At 46.0% G+C, this 20,439-nt stretch overlaps 1 protein-coding gene across 1 annotated transcript; it reads left to right on the top strand.

Moving 5' to 3' along the window:
• The first annotated feature begins 1,820 nt into the window (after positions 1–1,820).
• On the top strand, positions 1,821–20,123 carry FAM180A (family with sequence similarity 180 member A). The gene is made up of 3 exons (XM_061165876.1): positions 1,821–2,056; positions 14,043–14,143; positions 15,653–20,123. The coding sequence occupies exons 1-3, from the start codon at positions 1,981–1,983 to the stop codon at positions 16,043–16,045; spliced, it is 570 nt and encodes a 189-aa protein (XP_061021859.1). The 5' UTR covers positions 1,821–1,980; the 3' UTR covers positions 16,046–20,123.
• The last annotated feature ends 316 nt before the right edge of the window (positions 20,124–20,439 follow it).

Below are 20,439 nucleotides of genomic sequence, written 5' to 3'. Positions count from 1 at the left end.
TAGGTATTAGAAGGTAGAGTTCTATGAATTCTGCCTTTTCTGACCTCAGTGGTTATTGACTCTAGTTTCTGTTACCAAACAAAGAGTCTAACAATTAAAAAAACCCAAACTACTAGAAACAGAATGACTCTTACAAATTTAAGTGTATGAGAAGACGTACATTTGGTTTTAAAATAAAGATCAAAACAACCAATTAATAATATCTCAATTTAAAAAAATCTGCAATTTACCTAACAACTTGTACATAACAGTAATTTTGAAAAACTCATTCAAAACGGGGGTTTTTAAATTCTTGAATTGTTTTCACATCACCTTCTTGATGGTTATTAGAATATTTTTTAAAAATTCAAAGCTTGGGAATAGTTCAGTGAAATAGATATTTGTTTGCAACTTCCATTAGAGTCTATTTAGAAAATTTCTTTTAAAAAAATGTCCTGCAGGCTTTCTCATCACACGTCTATAATTTCAGAGAAGGTAAGAACATGGTACGCGACAAAATCAAGGTGTCTGTGGCAGGACTTTCCAAATGGTTGTGGAGAGGTTCCCTGGTGGTCTAGTGGTTAATGGTCAGCCTGCAAAGCAGGAGACACCAGTTCGATCCCTGGTCTGGGAAGATCCCACAGGGGGCAGGGCCACTAAGCCCATGCGCCACAACTAGAGAAAGCCTTTGTGCAACAACCAAGACCCAGCGCAAACCAAAAATAAACTTAAAAAAAAATTGTTTTTAATGGTCACAGATCTTAAATGTTCTCACCAAAAAAAAAGAAATGATGACTCAGCGACATAATGGAGTTGTTCGCTATGGCTATGGTGGCAATCATATTGCAAAAGAGAAGCATATCAAATCAACACATTGGAGGACTTCCGTGGTGGTACAGTGAATAGGTAACCCATTTACCGATGCAAGGGATATGGGTTCGATCCCTGATCCGGGAAGATTCCACATGCTGAGGTTAACCAAAGCCTGTGTGTCATAGCTGCTGGGCCTGTGCTCCACAGCAAGAGAAGCCACCACAATGAGAAGACCAGGCACCACAACTAGAGAAAGCCCACAAAGCAGTGAAGACCCAGTGAAACCAAAGGGGAAAAAAAAATACTCAATGTGCTGTACACCTCAAACTTACTTATACAGTGTTATATGTCAAGTATATCTCAATAAAAATTAATCAAATGCCAAAAGTATCATCATGGAAAAACACTACTATTTTGCTTGGGAGAATCAAAGTGGTTTGGGACCATGTGTAGACAGTCCAGAAATCGAGGTGTCATGAATGCAAATGGGGTCACCTATGGGCCCCTGGATCATCACCTGCCCCTACAATACCTACACACCACAGCAGCTCTCCTGCTCCTCACGAGGGCTAGCTCCACACAAGGGCAACAGCGGACACTCAGCCCAGACGCCACAATGACTCTGCTTTTCTGGACACAGCTCTGGGTTCAGTCAGTCCTGGCGTCTGCCAGGCAAGTCTCCCGGCTCGCGCTGTGGCTCTCGCCCCTGGCGCTGGTGTGAGAGTGTGTGTGTGTGTGTGTGTGTGTGTGTGTGTATACAGGGACAGCAGCCAGCTCTTTGCCGGGCTCTCTAACAAGTTCCGCGAGTCTGTTTGTTAAAGAAAAATTCCAGTGGGTGCATCCAACACATGGAACTCAAGAACAGAAATTATATTTACCCGCCCCACTGCCAGAGAGATCACATGCCCCGTGAGTCACTCCAGATGTGCTCAAAAACAGAGTCTCTCTGTGGAAGCCCAGTGCCCCAATCCCAGAGAGAGTAGGAGTAACAGAGGTCCCACTCCTGTCCTCCCCAGGAGTAACCCCCACTCCACCCTTGGGAGGCAGGAGAGGGCATCTCTGCACGTCTGAAGACGGAGGGGTGGTAGGAAGCTCACCACCTCCCTGGGAGGACCAGGACAGGCATACCTGTGGCTCCTGGGGTCCCCTTGGGTTTGAGGGCGACGTCTCACCTTTTTGGAGGAAAAGATGTGTTGGAAGACGTTGCTGCTTCTGCTGCTGTATTCCGATGCTCAGGCCACTCTGTCTCACAGGTGGACCAGGGGTGAGTTGCCTTTCCTTTATTTACTTGATGCTTATGATTCTTTCTTGAATATCATTAGGAATCTGGAGGGGTAGAGGGAACAGAAGGAAATTAGAAGCCCTGTGCCCTCCTTTGATCTCCTCTTTGTCAAACACTTTATGCTTCTCAACAGGCTAGAAGGTGTTAGAAGGTGATGGGGGAAATGACACCCAAAAAAAATCAAAGCTGCTGAGAAAACGGGGTTGAGGTGGAGAGTGCAGAGAGCATCCCTTCCTGACAGGCCGGGGAGAAGGTCATCTTTGCTTCGTAGAAGGTGGACAGACTCCCACGAGTGCCCCCCAGGCTGCTACCAGCTGGGCAGGGCATGCAGAGAGCAGGTGCCCAGGGCTGATGCTAATATGATGGCTCTGGGGGTGCTGGCCGGCCAGAATTCTGACCCCTGGGGGACGTGGTGTGTCCACGTGGAGGGCTCCACACTGCTTCCCGAGCAGGAGTGGTCACACCTTTCCAGCTGGAGAGAGCTGGCCCAGCAACAGAAGAGGAATAGTAATCCCCTCAGCAACCTCTTGTCCGCCCGGCTGCTACCACCCCAGCCAGCCTCCCCTGGAAAGGAAGAAGCCCAGTAAGGCTTCTCCCCACGGACGACTTCCTTCCCCTCGGGGCACAGCCCCTCAGAGCTGGGCTGGCATCTTTTTCTGGCTCCTGTGGGCAGACACTGGCAGCACCTCCAGTCAACTAAGGTTTATCACTTAGGAAGCGAGGGACCCATAGCGCTGACCGCTGCATGCCGATCTGAACTGAAATCTTTCTGCTGCCTAAAGTCAATGAGATCTCTGTCCTGGAAAGAACTGGAAAAAGAAGTCAGGTTTGCTGGTATTCCCAGAGATCCAAAGTGGGGTGAAGACGGCATAGCAGCAAGGGGATGAGCCCCCACCTGGTTCTCAAGGAGAGAGTCAGGAAAGGAGGCAGCAGCCAGCTGGGGCACAGAGCAGCGTGGAGCAGGTGGATCTGATATGGGGGAAAGCAAAAGTCAAGGCACTTATTAGGGTTCTTACTCCCTCACTTGTAAACCTGAGATTAGGGACTTGCCAATTCTCTATACTGGGCTATGAAATGATTCTTGCCCAGGGACAAATAATTAATGAAGCATTTCCCCTTTTTTTTTCCAGTGAACATCACACACACACACTTCCCTGCTCATCATGTGCACAAATTTGGGGGGTAATACCTGGAAGCACAGAGCAAAGAGACCTCGGTGTTGTATTCTGCCGCTTACCCCTGTGTGAAACTGGGGCTTTCCTTCATTTGCCTATTAAAAAAGGATGATAATATCCACTCTTCCTAACACACAGGCTGTTAGAAAGCCAAATGAGATGGTTCAATTTTTTTTTTTTTTTTTACAAGTCTTGTAAATACAATAGCTGCATCATGAACTACCTACCCTGCAAGGAACTCAAAAATTTTAAGTTCTGCCTCTAATTGGCTGTGTGATGTCTGGCAAGTCTCTTGACCTCTCTGAGCTTTAGTTCATGAACAGATAACATATTAATAACAAAAAGTGACCCTCATGGCGTTGTCATGTGAGGGTCATATTCAAAAATGTAAATAAAACACTTCCTAAATAATGAGGAGTTAAATCAAGGTCAACTATTACCCACCACTTAGAAAAATTTTATTAAAGAAAGTGTGAGGTTCTCAACAGAAAACCTGTGGGTTCTACAGCAACATCCTGAAGGCAGCTGCTCTGGCCCTCTACCCACTCCTCCCTGGGGAAGGTCTGCCCCCCGCCCCCCCATATCAATAACGATCTATATAAAGACAGAAAGCCAACATAGCTGAAATAGAGGCCTCCATCAGGCCGCTGATACTAAGTGCTGGATTAGCGGCTCATGTCAGCGTTCAGAGCCAACAAATGATATGGGAGCCCTTCCAACCATCATCAAGTCTTCCACGTGGTTGATTTTTTTTTTATTCATTTTTAACATTTTGTCTAATTGTGAAAAGAATCCACAGTTGTCATTTTTTTAAGATGGGATGGGAGTCACACCCAAAGGAAAACCAATTTTTCCAAACGTTTAAACTGTCCCTTTCACCTTCATCCTTAGCCCAGCCCCACCCCTGCCTCCACCGCCAGGCCTAATTGAGAAGAATTCCCTATGGAAAGAGTCGGAGGGTGACCTCTCCCTACAAAGTCCTCCAGCCCCTGCTCCGCAGCACCACCCCGGCCTCCACCCTCCCCCTCCGCCTGGCTCCATGGGTGAAAGTGGGGAAATAAACCCAACAGGAATGCGCCCTGCAGCAGGACATCTTTTTTCCCCTACCATTCTCCCTGCCTCTCCCTTGGACTTGCTCTCTAGGATTCCGCCCTGGGAGGCAGCTCCCTGGGCCAGCATGGCTGCTCCAGCCTCACCGGCTGGATGAAGATTAAATGACTCACCTGTGGTTAGCGAGGCCTCCTGGAAGTGGACACACCTGGCCCAAGTCCTCGTCCCACCGGGTCCTGCCGGCGCACCACTTGAGGGACTGCAGGGAACCTAGCCAGTCTTAAAAAAACAGAAAGAAATGCATGCATGAATTCCTATAAATATTTAATTTTTATTCCATATACATGTTATTTCTTTTAAAAGTAGTTTCGTAAGGAAGGTGGTTCCTCGGTGTCATTTTAAGGTGTCCAGTTCAGTGTTTTGTGTGTTTTCAATCATGAATGTTCCACGGAGGGAAGGGCCCCCGGTAGGGACTGACTCACTGGTCCAGCATGATTGAGTAGCCACTTTGTCTGCTGCACGTCACTGCGTTTAGTCAGCTGCTATTCTGAACACTAACAGGTAGGAAAACTGGAGGATGGGAAGAAGTGAGCACGCCCCAGATCCCTCCATTGAAAGCCTAGAGCTCGACCTCACTCCCGCGCTGTTTCTAACAGCAGAGCCTTGCTGTCCTTATCCTTGCCTCTCCATCCCTTCCAGGTGCTCCCAGCATCCCCTGGCTCCCCTTGGGCAGTGGGGCTCCCCCTGGGCGGTGGGGTTCCCCTTGGGCAGTGGCATATTCTGGCCAAGGGGAGCCGACTCACAGCAGCCCTTTGAGAAGCGCTCCAGGAAGACGCCCAGCACAAGGGACTGAGATTCTGGCTTCTTCAGAATGGCACTATGTTAATAAAGGCAAGGGTTCCCAGCCACCCCCCAACTAATGCCTGATGATCTGAGGTGGAGCTGATGTAATAATAGAAATAAAGTGCACATTAAATGTAATGCACTTGAATCATCTTGAAACCATCCCCCGCTCCAGTCCATGAAAAAATTGTCTTCCACGAAACCAATCCGTGGTACCAAAAAGGTAGGGGACCGCTGTCTGAAGGGCTGGCCCAGGAGCCAAAAAGAAAATGACATCAGTAGGATTTGGCAAAAGATCTGTTATAAATGAGGGCTTTTCCTTTCCACGCCCGTGGCTGTTTCCATAGAGCTGCTTCAACTGATTCAGTAGAAATATGGTTTTATTTTGGCTTGATATGGTCTATCTTTTGAGTCCTTTCCAAGAAGGTCTTTGGCAGAGATGCTGTACACAGTTACCCAGAAGCCATAGTCTTAATACCATTCTGTTTGTTTGCTTTTTTAACCTATTTGAGAGATGGGAGGGAAGAAGAGATTTCTGTCACAGGTTATAAAAGTCAACGAGAAGATCAGGCTCAAAGCAAAAATAGGCTCTCCCGTTAGGCAGGCTTCTGCCTGCACATCTGGGCAAGAAAGCTTGAAGGAGCTAAGGCATAGAGAGCGAGACAGGTGCCAGCCTTGACTGAAATAATTAAAAGTAGCTTCTCTGGTGTGAAGAAAAGGGAACCCTTCTTCACTGTTGGTAGGAATGTAAGTTAGTGCAGCCACAATGGAGAACAGTAGGGAGCTTCCTCAAAAAATTAAAAATAGAGCTACCATATGATCCAGCAATCCCACCTCTGAGTACATATCTGAAGAAAACTCCAGTTCCAAAAAATAATGCACCTCAATGTTCATAGCAGCATTATTCACAATAATAGCCAAGACATGGAAGCAACCTAGATGTCCGACAGAAAATGGATAAAGAAGATATGGTACATGATTACAATAGAATACTACTCAGCCATAAAAATGAAATAATGCCATTTGCAACAACATGGATGTAGCTAGAGGTTATTGTACTAAGTGAAGTCAGACAGAGAAAGACAAATATCATATGATACCACTTATATGTGGACTCTAAAATATGATACAAATGAACTTGTTTACAAAACAGAAACAGACACAGGAAACAAGCATGCAGTTACTAAAGGAGAAAATGGGTGGGAGAGGGATGAATTAAAAATTTGGGATTAGCAGATACAAACTACTATATTCAAAATGGATAAAAACAACGACTTACTGTATAGCACAAGGAACCATATTCAACATCTTGTATAACCTACAATGAAAAAGAATACATATATTTATGTGTGCCCAGGTGCTTAGTCATGTCTGACTCTTTGCAACCCCACGGACAGAAGCCCACCAGGCTATTCTGTCCACGGAATTTTCCAGGCAAGAATACTGGAATGGGCTGCCATTTCCTACATCTGAAGATCTTTGGCTTTTACTCTCAGGGAGATGGGAAGTCACAGAAGTTTCCCAGCAGAAGATTGATATCATGGAACGTATGTTTTCACAGAATTGCTCTAGTTGCTTTGTTAAGAATACAATGAGGAAAAAAAAAAAAAAAAGAATACAATGAGGTGGACTTCCTTCCAGTGGTTAAGACTCGGGGCTTCCATTGCAGGGAGCATGGGTTCCATGCCTGGTAGGCAAACTAAGATGCCTCCCTGCGTGGCATGGTCAAAAAAAAGAATGCAATGAGGATGATGATGGCAGCCAAGGATGGAAGCTGAAGCACCATTAGGAGAAATGTTCAAGGTTTAGATACATGGAGGTTAGCAGGGATGTGGTAAGAAGTAGCCAGATTCCAGGTATGTTCTGAAGGTAAAGCCAACAAGATTTGCTGATTGGATGGGTGTGAAATGTGAAAGAGAAAAGGCAAGGATGACTCATGACTCCCAGGTTTTGGCTTGGGCAGCTGTGAGAGATGGAAAGACAGCAGATAAATCAGGAGAGTAGGAACAGGTGCGAGGGATGGTGGGGACTGGCATGGGGTCAGGGATCAGGAAAGACGACTATTACAAATCCAAAAGGAGATTCCTGTAGGCAGTTGGGTATCTAGAAGTCTGACCTGGAAATACAAAGCGGACGATCAGTACGGAAGTCAGGGTGGTGAGGAGAGAGGAGTCACGCATCCTGACACAGGCTGAGGCCAGGAGTCAGCAATACAAAGAGATGGATGAGGAGAAAAAGCGGCTGGCAAGGGAGGATTTTTTTTTAAGAAGCAGCAATGTGTTTTCATGCCAGTTTGAAAAATCAGTAGAGAAGGGAAAACTAATGATGTGGGAGAGAAAGGTGGAAAGGTGAGTGAGTCTTTATTGGAGACCTGGTCCAAAGCTCTAAATGAGAGCAGGGAAACAATAACAGAAGGGATGTCAGAGGTCTGGGCAAGAGGTGGGTAACTGGTATCAGGAGAAAGGAGGAGGTGTTGAGTCATCTATTTCATGCTGAAATAGAGTGAGAGGAATCAGGAAACGTGAGTAATGGTCAGGCAGCATTTCAGGCCCCTCCTGAGAATGTTGGTGTTCAATCGCTCAGTTGTGTCTGACTCTTTGAGACTGCATGGACTGTAGCACACCAGGCTTCCCTGTCCTTCATTATCTCCAGGAGTTTGCTCAAATCCACGTCCAATGAGTCAGTGACGCCATCTAACCATCTCACCCTCTGCCACCTTCTTCTCCACCTGCCTTCAATGTCTCCCAGGGTAAGGATCTTTTCCAGTGAGTCAGCTCTTCACATCAGGTGGCCAAAGTATTGGAGCTTCAGCTTCAGCATCAGTCCTTCAGTGAATATTCAGGACTGATTTCCTTTAGGATTGATTAGTTTGATCTCCTTGCAGTATAAGGGACTCTCAAGAGTCTTCTCTAACACCACAGTTCAAAAGCATCACTTCTTTGGCGCTCAGCCTTCTTTATGGTCCAACTCACATCTGTACATGACTACTGGAAAAGCCACAGCTTTGACTATACTTACCTTTGTTGGCAAAGTGATGTCTCTGTTTTTGAATATGCTGCCTAGGTCTGTCACAGCTTTCCTTCCAGGAAGCGTCTTTTAAATTCATGACTGCAGTCACTGTTTGCAGTGATTTTGGAGCCCAGGGAAATAACTTTGCATAACACATTATAAATCAAAGTTAGAGATTTGTTTTAAAAATATGTGTGATTCATTCAAGAGTATGTTTTACACCATATGCATTCATTCATTTCTAATTAACTACATGTATCCTTCCTGTAGGACTCCTCTGGTAACTCAGACCAAGATCTGCCTGTAATGCAGGAGACCTGTGTTCAAACCCTGGGTCGGAAGATCCCCTGGAGAAGGGAATGGCTACCCACTCCAGTACTCTTGCCTGGAGAATTCCATGGATGGAGGAGCCTGGTGGCCTACAATCCAAGGGATTGAAAAGAGTCAGACATGATTGAGCGTCTAGCACAGACACACACACACTAGCTCACACACACACCGCGTCAGTGAGATTGGAGGAGTTTTTGTTCACCTGGTTGTTGGTTTTAATTTGTTATTATTAATTTTTAGTTTGTATTGAGTAGAGTTGATTAACAGTGTTTTATTTGTTTCAGGTATACAACAAAGTAATTCAGTTATACATATACATGGATCTATTCTTCAACTTTTTTTTCCTATTTAGGTTCTTACAGAGTAGTGAGCAGAGTTCCCTGTGCTATACAATAGGTCCTTGTTGGTTATCTATTTTAAATATAGGAGTGTTTTGAAGCCCATGAGACCTAGATTTTAATCTCAGGCCTTATTACAAACCAGTTGGGTGGCTGAAGGCAAGTTTCTTAGCCCCTAATTTTCTTCATCTATAAAATGGAATGTGAACACTTAGCTCACAAGGTACAAAAAGCCCCCTGCCCCACCCGCACCGTCAAGCAGCCGCAGCAACCCGAGGGGTACGTGCAGAGGTGGGGATGGGAGGAAGGGGCGAGGGTCCATCTTTGAGATTCCTGTGCTCCCCACACAGACTTTCTGAAGCAATAACCAGCCCCATCCAGAGGCTGACCTTATTTCTAACAATCTTCCCTGAACTGTTATTATTTTAAAAACTTTGAGAACAAGGGCTACTGGAAACAGTGTTTCCATTATTAAATACAGCCTTCATCAGGAAGCCTTTTCTTCCCAATTCTTGAGAATTAGTGGTCTACCAGCGTGTCTGCACCTTAAAGGAAGTGACTGTTCCCGGGGAAACAATTGAGTGAAGAAAGTGCAGGTCTGAATAACTTCAGGGCCCATGCTGGGACCTTGTTCCCTTCTTGGCTCTTCCCCTGCTGCCAAATGATTTTTTTTTTTTTTTTTAAAAGAGAAAAAGACCTTTCATTTCACAATCACAGAGAAGACACAAAGAAGTTGCTCTCAGATCTTACCTTGAAAAGGGGTTTCACGGTCAGAAGAAGACATAGCCCACATCTGTTCCTCCTCCCGCCAAGGAAAGCGCACCCCTCCTTGTGCCTCCATCTCTGTATCCGAGGACACAAGGGTCTTGCTCTCTTCAGTTCAGTTCAGTCGCTCAGTCGTGTCCAACTCTTTGCAACCCCATGGACCGCAGCACGCCAGGCCTCCCCGTCCATCACCAACTCCCAGAGTCCACCCAAATCCATGTCCATCGAGTCGGTGATGCCATTCAACCATCTCATCCTCTGTCGTCCCCTTCTCCTCCCACCTTCAATCTTTTCCAGCATCAGGGTCTTTTCAAATGAATCAGTTCTTCACACCAGTTCAGTTCAGTTCAGTTGCTCAGTCATGTCCGACTCTTTGTGACCCCATGAATCGCAGCACACCAGGCCTCTCTGTCCATCACCAACTCCCAGAGTCCACCCAAACTCATGTCCATCGAGTCGGTGATGCCATTCAACCATCTCATCCTCTGTCATCCCCTTCTCCTCCTGCCCTCAATCTTTCCCAGGATCAGGGTCTTTTCCAGTGAGCTCTTCACATCAGATGGCCAAAGTATTAGAGCTTCAGCTTCAACATCAGTCCTTCCAATGGACACCCAGGACTGATCTCCTTAAGGATGGGCTGGTTGGATCTCCTTGCAGTCCAAGGGACTCTCAAGAGTCTTCTCCAACACCACAGTTCAAAGGCATTGATTCTTTGGCGCTCAGTTTTCTTTATAGTCCAACTGTCACATCCATACGTGACTACTGGAAAAAACATAGCCTTGACTATACAGACCTTTGATGGCAAAGTAATGTCTCTGCTTTTCAATATGCTGTCTAGGTTGGTCAAAACTTTCCTTCCAAGGAGTAAGCGTCTTTTAATTTCATGGCTGCAATCACCATCTGCAGGGATTTTGGAGCCCAGAAAAATAAAGTCCACCACTGTTTCCACTGTTTCCCCATCTATTTGCCATGAAGTGATAGGACCGGATGCCTTAGTTTTCTGAATGTTGAGCTTTAAGCCAACTTTTTCACTCTCCTCTTTCACTTTCATCAAGAGGCTCTTTTGTTCTTCACTTTCTGCCATAAGGGTGGTGTCATCTGCATATCTGAAGTTATTGATATTTCTCCCGGCAATCTTGATTCCAGCTTGTGCTTCTTCCAGCCCAGTGTTTCTCATGATGTACTTTTCCTATTTGGAACCAGTCTGTTGTTCCATGTCCAGTTCTAACTGTTGCTTCCTGACCTGCATACAGGTTTCTCAAGAGGCAGGTCAGGTGGTCCGGTATTCCCATCTCTTTCAGAATTTTCCACAGTTTATTGTGATCCACACAGTCGAAGGCTTTGGCATAGTCAATAAAGCAGAAATAGATATTTTTCTGGAACTTTCTTGCTTTCTCAATGATCCAGCAGATGTTGGCAATTTGATCTCTGGTTCCTCTGCCTTTTCTAAAACCAGCTTGAACATCTGGAAGTTCATGGTTCACATATTGCTGAAGCCTGGCTTGGAGAATCAGGTGGCCAGTATTGGAGTTTCAGCTTCAGCATCAATCCTTCCAATGAATATTCAGGACTGATTTCCTTTAGGATGTCTCTTTCATCTCTTCAGATGCTCGCATAAGGCCCTGTCAGATGGGAAGCAACTCTCAACTCTGGCAGTGCACCCACTGCTTGGCAGTGGGTCTGGATAGCACAGTGGTTACAGACCCTGCCTACCTTTTGTAATACCTGGGAGCTGTCAGGAGTCCCATCGCCTACATCCATCCACCCCAGAGATGCCTGGGAGGCAGTTTTGGGCATTTAGGTCTTTAAAGCTCCCAGGTGATTCTACAACATGGTCAAGGTTGAGAAGCCCCGGGCTAAACTGGGAGTGGCCACTCAGCCTGGCCAGCTCCTTCTACACAGCTTTTGGTCAAGCACCCTCTGATTCACAACCCAGGCTGCCATTCGAAGCACCTAGAAAGCTTTCAAAAAGTTGACTATCCCAATCACTAGTCACTTCAATCAGAACTTCTCCAGGTGCCCTGGGTGACGCTCACGTGGGGTCAAGGTTACAAACATGAGGAATAGATGCCTTGCCCTCTTTGGCTCCACCTGAGACCACAGGCAGAGGCCTCAAGTGAGCAGAGGCTCACTCAGCCCGTAAAATCTATGATTCTGTGGGAAAGGGGCACTTTTCTGGCAAAGAGAACAAATTCTGCTAAAATTCTGGGTGAGGAACTACTGCTCTGGAGTTCGTAGGCTCTGTCCCCCAAGGTGGTCTGGGGAAGGAGGGCTGTCCTTCTGCCCGTCAAGGTCCCCTTCAATGTAGGGATTTAGTCTGCCAACATCTGCAACTTGTGTGCACCCTGAAAGCCTGCCAGGTTCTCCGCTGGGCAGACAGAAATCTGAAAGCGTTCTTATCCAAGCCCCTGAGGAACTTGTGGGCTAGATAATAAACGGATTACAGAGATGGCAGTGTTACAGCAATTCTATAGCCAGGCAGTTTTTCCAGGAGGTTAGGTTCCCACCAGTGAGCTTTTCAGGAAATGTCCTTTACATCAAAGACGTTTCACTGTTATCACTTCTGATAGAAATCCTTCTAAATGCTTCTGCAGTTCCCTTCTTCAACATTGCACTCTGGACATCACTGGACCCTTCCCTGGGGGTCCAAGGTCACCATAGTCAAGAAACTGAGTGATCATGTACAATTATGCAAATTGTGCTTTGCACAACTTCAGGGAATGAACCTTCCCTTGAAGTCTCACCAGTTTTTATAGCTACTTGCCCAAGCTTCTGGTAGATCATAACCAAGTGTCTCAAAGAAGTGGCCCATTTTTCTTACAGCTGACAGTGGGCTTGCCAATCCTTTCTGCACCATGTCTTGGGGACATGGAGGGGCTGTGGGGGTGGATGGGGCCACCTGCTTCTAGCCTGATGGGTCCAGGAGAAGTGCAATTTCTAATGACTGTTCCTACAGTGGGCTTCTCATGTGGCTCAGTGGTAAAGGATTCAGCTGCCAATGCAGGAAACATGGGTTCGATCCCTGGGTCAGTAAGATCCCCTGGAGAAGGAAACGGCAACACACTCCAGTATTCTTGCCTGGGAAATGCCATGAACAGAGGAGCCTGGCAGGGTATAATCCATGGGGTCACAAAGAGTTGGACACAACTTAGTGACTAAACAACAACAATAATTCCTATAATATTCTGTCTTCTCTTTCTCGTGTCCTCCGTCAGCTCCTAATTCTTGGTCCTGTCTGCCTCTAGCAGCTTGCCCATCTCCTCCCAGCCACTACATCTCTATGCAGCCACTGAGGAACTTCTGTGTCAAGTCACTGAGTTTATAGCAAATGCGTTTCTGAGTCAAGCCCTTGACACCACACACCCCCAGAGCCAGTGTCAGGGTCTGTGCAGCTCTCTTCCTACACTTCATCACCTGTGCTTAGATTCCTGGCAGCTCTCCTCCAGGTGGCAGGGGAATAAGCCAGATGTCTGAGTCTCTGATTCAAAGGGTTGTCAATAAACATAAACCAGTACACTTCATTCTGATAAAGTGCTGAAATGTGCAGTGTTAGTAGGGAACAGTAGCATTAGGGAGTTGTTTGTTGAATTGGGGGAGGTGGTGGTCAATGGTTTGCTCATCTCTTTTTTTTATTTGTATTGAAATATAATTGATTTCTAATGTGTTAGTTTCAGGTGTACATCCAAGTGACTCAGTTATACACATCAAGATTCTGTTTATAGATCCTTTTCCGTTACATGTTATTACAAGATATTGGGTATAGTTCCCTGTGCTATTCAATAGGTCCTTGTTGCTTATCTAGTCTATATATAATAGTTTGCCTCTACTAATCCCAAATGCCTAATTTATCCCCCCCACCACCACCTTTGGTAACCATAGGTTTGTTTTCTCTGCTTGTGAGTCTATTTCCATTTTGTAAATAAGTTTCATTTTATTTTAGATTCCACATATAAGGGATATCATGTATTTGTTTTCCTCTGACTTACTTTCCTTAGGGTGATCATCTCTGGGTGCACCCATGTTGCGGCAAATGGCATTATTTCATTCTTTTTGATATCTGAGTAACATCCCATTGTTTATGTATACGTACCACTTCTTCTTTATCCATTCATCTGTCAATGAACACTCAGGTTGCTCCTATGTCATAACTATTATAAATGTTTTTGTTCTAACATAAAGGCCCATGAGGATTCATACTCCTTAGACAAACGTATTTTTCAAAACTTTCTGAAATGATTCTGATGAGAAGCCAGGTTTGTAATCATTGGTGTGAAATAGTAACCTCTGATATGCCTGGGACTCTCTGGGACACACCAGGGCGGTCTGTCACCTCTCCCCCTCTGCATCCACCACCAATCGGAGTCACTTTCAAGAGTGGCTGGCTGACCTTGGAGTTCACCCGCGGGGAAAAGCCAGTGCACACAGCAAGCCCTCAAGCTCACTCTTAATTTCTTGCAGCCGTGCTCTTCCCTGCCGCCCACCGGCCAAAGAGATCCTCATCGCTGCCCTTGAACCCCATCCTGCAGAGCTCCCTGGAGGAAGTAGAGCTGCTCTATGAGGTAGGCAGAGGGCAGAGTGAGCAACCCAAGTCACGGAGCAGGCACTGCTCCTTCTCTGTGGTTTTTGGAGGAGTGACCTGAGCCCCTGACAGTGGGTGGCCTCTGCTGCCTGGGGAACCAGACTAGACTTGTGTGTGGAGGTCCCAGAATCCTGCCCACCTCAAAGGCTAGTGGTCTCTGTACCCCTCTCCTGTCCCACCTGTCATCCCAGGGACGGACGACATTAGGAATTCAGTGGAGGCAAATTAGAGATTTAGACTTGGCTCAGAGGTGCCCCTACCAGCACCCAAGCAGCAGAAGAGGGCAGTCTGCCCCCACCAGGGCTTTAAGCCAGGATGGGTCAGCAGTGCCCAGATGATGCCACACCTGGTGTCTGAGTGGCACTGAGTCTCGGTAACCTCACACAGGGAGAGCCCCATTTTCGAGTCTGGGGCCACCCCAAAGGCTCTTCCTCTGCCTTTCACACCTCTGGCACGATGACCCCTCTTCTCCAGACCACAGTGAATTTCCCAAGGCCCTGTGGCCTGGTTCAGTGGTGAAAATGCAGACTCGAGATCTGAGCTTTAGCTCTGCTTCTGCCACCCGTCGGCCACGTGACCTTACATAAGCCACGGTGTCTCTCTGGACCCGAGTCTCCTCAGCTGTTAGACAAGGGGCTCCAGTGATCACCCAAGTCCCCCTCCTGCCTTGAGGTCCTCCAGGACTACAGCTGTCTGGCTAAGAAGCAGACAGCCTGCCACAGCCAAGTGACTGAGCCAGGCGGCAGATTTCAAACCCTGCCTCAGGGAGCAAACTGGAAAATGCATAGCCTTTGCCAAGTTATGAACATGGGAGTCTGAGGAACAGATCTGCTTTAGGAAGATAAGAGACAGTAGCATGGAAAATGGGTCAGAGCTGGGGAATGCTAGAGCCAGAGGGAAGAGTCAGGACTTATTAGATTCCTGATATGAGCCGGGCACAGAGCAGGGGGTGCAAATGACAGACCTTACCCCATCCTTAAAGAACAGGTAACAAATGAGGACAGCTCTCTGTAGCCCACTTAATTCCTAGCACAATTCTCTGCATCCTTCGAATACCCAGGTTCTGATTTTAAAGTATCGAAAATAGCCAGTTTGTGCTGTAGAAGATTTTTGGTTGGCAGGAGGGAGAAAGGCGAGAAGGGGGTGACTTGGGACAGTGGAAACAACAGAGTCACCTAACAGTGGTTTGAACCAGGCATGGTGTTAGATGCTGCCCATATTTGTCTTATTTACTCCTCACACTCTCCCAGTGAAGTGTTGTTGTTGTTAACCACTTCACAGAGGGATAAAACGAGGCTGAGAGAAGTGAAGTAACTCATCCAGGGTTACACAGTGGGAAAGTCAGACCTGGGACCCAGGTCTCTTGATTCCGAAGCTGTTTGTGAGCCGCCTCCCTTACATGAACACATGTAATCATGAATCTGGTAATGCGATGTCCTCAATGACCATGGGTGCCTCATGCCTTTCCACATCCCGTGTTTCTCCTCAGTTCCTGCTGGCTGAACTTGAGATCAGCCCTGACCTGAAGATCTCCATCAGGGACGAGGAGCTGGCCTCCCTGCGGAAGGCTTCAGACTTCCGGGCTGTCTGCAATGACGTGATCCCCAAGAGCATCCCCGACATCCGGCGGCTGAGTGCCAGCCTCTCCAGCCGCCCAGGCATCCTCAAGAAAGAGGACTTTGAAAGGACAGCACTGACTCTAGCCTACACGGCCTACCGCACAGCCTTGTCCCAAGGGTATCAGAAGGACGTCTGGGCCCAGTCCCTCCTCAGCCTCTTCCGTGCCTTGAGGCATGACTTGATGCGGTCCTCAGGTCCGAGAGCATCTCCCCGAGGGACTGACCCGCACCAGGGCCATGGAGCGGGGACCAGCACACAGTAATCCAGAAACTCCTCATTCTCTACTCCATTTACAGAGACCAGCCACAGAACACACATTGCCAACTCAGAGCTGCAGAGATCAAATAAGGAACCCTGCTGCTCTTTGCCCCTTGTAACTTCTTGATAAGCGAAAGATGGTGATTTATACCATAATGTGACCTGGGATGGAAAAAAGGGCTGCGATGGTAATTCGAGATGCCTCCAGAGGGTGAATGGTTGGCCTGGTGAATTGCAGCAGTCTAGCAGCAGCGACAGCAACAACTTATGCTTTAACACTGGCTGCCCATGACACAAACACCCAGGAGTGAGGAAGGAGACAGGAGAGGCATCATAGAAGTTTGGGCGTGACAGGAAGGTGGAGGGGGGAGCAGATTTCTTTGGTCCTAAGAGATCAGGGTGCTGGACTGAATGAACGTCTTTCCAAAGTTCTGTAATAAGATATCAAGAAACTAGTTATGGGTGTGTGCCAAGTCACTTTAGTCATGTCCGACTCTGTGATCCCACGGACTGTAACTCTCCAGGCTCCTCTGTCCACAGGATTCTCCAGGCAAAATTACTGGACTGGGTTGCCAGCCCTCCTTCAGGGGATCTTCCCGACCCAGGGATTTGAACCTGCCTTTCCTGTGTCTCCTGCATTGGCAGGCGGGTTCTTTACTGCTAGCACCATCTGGGAAGCCCTAAAGAAACTAGAGCCATAGCCAAATAAATATGTTGTTAACTAAGGGCCTACTTCTCAACTTTTTCAAAAGTCCCCAAGAAGAATCAGTCAAAAGATCAGTTATGACACATATACCAAGCTTCTTCTTTCCTGAAGGCTAGTCTAATTTAGCGGAGAAATATGAAGGAGGCCCACAGAAATGCTACTGTTATGCCTTGCCTTTTGAACAGAGAAGCCAAGCTAATGCAGAGAGGGTCATCCTGACAAGAGAGGTGGCACCCATGCCCTGGTCTGTCTATTCTAATGCTAAAATTATTGAGCATCCTCAGAGAATTAAGTGCACCAAATAAAAGTGATTTTCAGATGACAAAAATTTACCCCTTCAAATGCCAAATCTTTCATTTCAGAATTATCAACTTGATATATTTTAAACTATACATATGAAATGTCTTACATTTTTATTTAGTGTCTTGGAGACATCCTAGTGTAGGAGTTAGATAAGATCTAAGATCCCTCTACTTCTCAAATTTAACTAACTATGAAATGTTACAAGGGGAGACACCTGGACCTGCATTGTCCAGTCTGCTGGGCTGCTTGTATCAACCCTGAAATTTCCCAGGCTTTGTTAACTCTGAATCTGGTATATTTCTGCAGCCTTCCTCAGAGTCAGGCTGTAAGAGTGCACTTTCCTCTGCTACCAACATAACTTGACCTTTGCAATTTGTTCTTTCTAACTGGCCTTGGCCTGAAAGATAAGATAGCAAGTCTTTTTAGCATTCTATGTTAAAGAAGAGTTAATCCATGAAAGTCCCTGCCAGGAGTAAATCACCTCAGTTCTAATTAAGATTCCTCACCAGCTCAGAGATGTTTCCAGTTTCTCCAAGGTTTATGACTGCGTTTGAGAGGCTAAAATTGCAAGAAGTCCAGTCTTTGAATAAGCGAGGACTCACTGAGCTAAATCTGATTCTGAAATGGGTTTTTAACAATTGTCGTTTAATGATGATGAATGCTGGTCTCAACCTCTTTAAAATCTTTGAATAAGAGAGCCTTACCTAGCAGCACAAGCTGCAGAATCTTTTGAAGAAATATCAGGATGAAGAAATAGGTATTTATCATCAAATAAAAGTCTTACTTTGCATCCTCATGCTCTCAGGCTCAGAAGACTAACCAGCCAGTCTCTCTAGTTCTCATTCCCCAGTTATACCTCTCTTGTACACCCCTCAGATACAGACTCTGATATATACTTTTCTACTCAATTTCTTTCTAAGATCACATGTTCTCTTTGACATCATCACTCCGCTTATCTCTGTGTTCATCGGTGTCTCTGCTGCGCTGTCTTTAGGTCCGATTCTGATATCTCTACATTCAATCCTCAAGGCACATCTTGATTTCTTCAGGCTAACCTCTCACTGTCTCTGCCTGGCTCTCTCTGATGCTCACTGTCTCTTTCAGGAATTGCTGTCTGATTAAAACAAAGGCAAAACAAAGGTACAGACAAGTTTGGGATTGCCCAGAAAGCAGATTAGCCTCACAGCCTACCTTCAGTGTTGGGGCTTTGCCTGCATGAGGGTTGGGGAGGGGATCAGCTGAGGCCTCAGTCTCTGGACACTGGGTAATAGTCTGACAGTCCTGCATCTGCTCTGGGGCTCCATGCCTATCAGAATGGATCTACAAGCTTTCCTCTAGTCACCAAGCAGAAAGGCCCACACTTGGTGTCCCCGAGCACCATGTGAGGGTACACACAGCTGCTCCCGAGGGGAGAAGATCCCTGAATAGGAGAGGGTTGTTCTCAGGACTGGTGATAACAGTGACAGTTCATTCATTCACCCTGCCACAAACAAATTAAAGGCACTTTTGTACTGATAAATCGAGTCCAAACTTACGTGGCAGTCAATTGAAACAAACAAACAATAAAAAGGAATAAGAAGGGCACAACCTTTTTAAAGACAAATGACATTTTCATTTTTGTTACTAGATGTGTGCGTGTTCAGTCATTTCAGTCGTGTCTGACTCTTTGCAACCCTATGGACAGTAACCCTGCAGGCTCCTCTGTCCATGGGATTATCCAGGCAAGAATACTGGAGTGGGTTGCCACGCCTTCTTTCAGGGGATCTTCCCAACCCAAGGATCAAACCCACACCTCCTGCAGCTCCTGCATTTCAGGTGGATTCTTTACCACTGAGCCACCAGGGAAGCCAATACTAGATATTTAAACACTATTTTAGTCTGAATACAAATTGTTTGCCCACAAAAAGTTTTACAGCAATGACTTCATTCATAAACAAAATCAAATATTCTGCTCAACACCACCCCCTCCAAATCTCGACTCTTTGCCCAGAGAGCAGTGAAGGAGTAGCCTGGACAACCATGGATTCTCCCATTTTGCCTCATGAATGCCACACTGTACACGCTACAGTCATAACCCAGACACATTTTGTCACATTCGCTCAAAGAATAATTCAGAGTGTGACATCAGTGGAAACTTGCCTGTGACTCAATGGAACCCTTCTGCCATTACTAGATGCTGGGTCACTGTAGCATCTAAAAACCCTGGAAGTTTCTTCTATAGTTGGCATTCTCATGGCTACCTCTGGTGTCCCTCAAGAGACACTGAATAACATCTATAGGCTGAAACTTCCATTACTCTGTCATCTCACCTGGAATCTAACTAAAGGAGAATCACAAAAGTAGTGAATCAGAAGATATTTCCACAAGGCATGCATGCATGTTAAGTCTCTTCAGTTATGTCTGACTCTTTGAGACTTCATGGACTGCAGACCACCAGGTTCCTCTGTCCATGGGATTCTCCAGGCAAGAATACTGGAGTGGGTTACCATGCCCTCCTCCAGGAGATCTTCTGGACCCAGGGATCGAACCCACATCTCTTGTGTCTCCTGCATTGGCAGGCGAGTTCTTTACCATTAGGGCCACCTGGGAAGTAGGGCACTGATCTAAAATTAAATGCTTGTTAAATGGCGCTCCTTACTTCCCTAATCCATTTTAATATCTTTCTTTTTTTTTATTGTGGTTATAAAGCATGTCATATGAAATTTACCATTCGAACTGAACCATTTCTAGGAATACAGTACAGAACAGTTAACTACATGCACACAGCTGTGTGAAAGATCTCTAGAACTTATTCATCTTGCAAAAACAATACCTATGAAACGACATTCCACTTTTCCCTCTCCTCATGGCCCCTGGTAACTACCATTCAACTTTCTAATTGTTAGACTACTTTTGATACCTCATATAAGTGGAATTTGCCTTGCATTTCTGAAGCAATGTGTAAAATTTCCTTAAGAAAATGTTTTGTCTGAAAAAATGGAGAGTCCTGAAGGAGAACTCTTGGTATTACTGTGTCACATAATTTTATTTAACAAATATTCACTTATGTTGTAATAAAAATGTCATGATCGAGTTTCCAGGCTCAGTGGAATCCTTGTTATCTCAGATTATCTCACCAAAGAATTTGAAGTGGCTCGCGGGTTTAACACCAAATGTTGACTTCCACAGCTGTCTGCATCCAGTCTCTTTAATATTTGCCACCAAAACATCACTCATGTGTTACTGTTCTTCCTGAGTTTCAAAATCATCACAAAAAATGAGGCTTGAATGTAGTAAATATGACAGCCAGTCTTTAATAAGCATTTAAAGAGATGAGTCATGGTAGCTCATCCTCCAGTGGCAAGACAATTTCAAACCAGGTCACCCACAGCTGCTCCTGCTTTAGGGGT

The sequence above is a fragment of the Dama dama genome, chromosome 18 (assembly GCF_033118175.1).
Source record: "Dama dama isolate Ldn47 chromosome 18, ASM3311817v1, whole genome shotgun sequence".
In the NCBI taxonomy this organism is placed as follows: Eukaryota; Metazoa; Chordata; class Mammalia; order Artiodactyla; family Cervidae; genus Dama; species Dama dama.
Note: the sequence above shows the minus strand (reverse complement) of the source record. Positions and strands in the feature narration are given on the sequence as shown.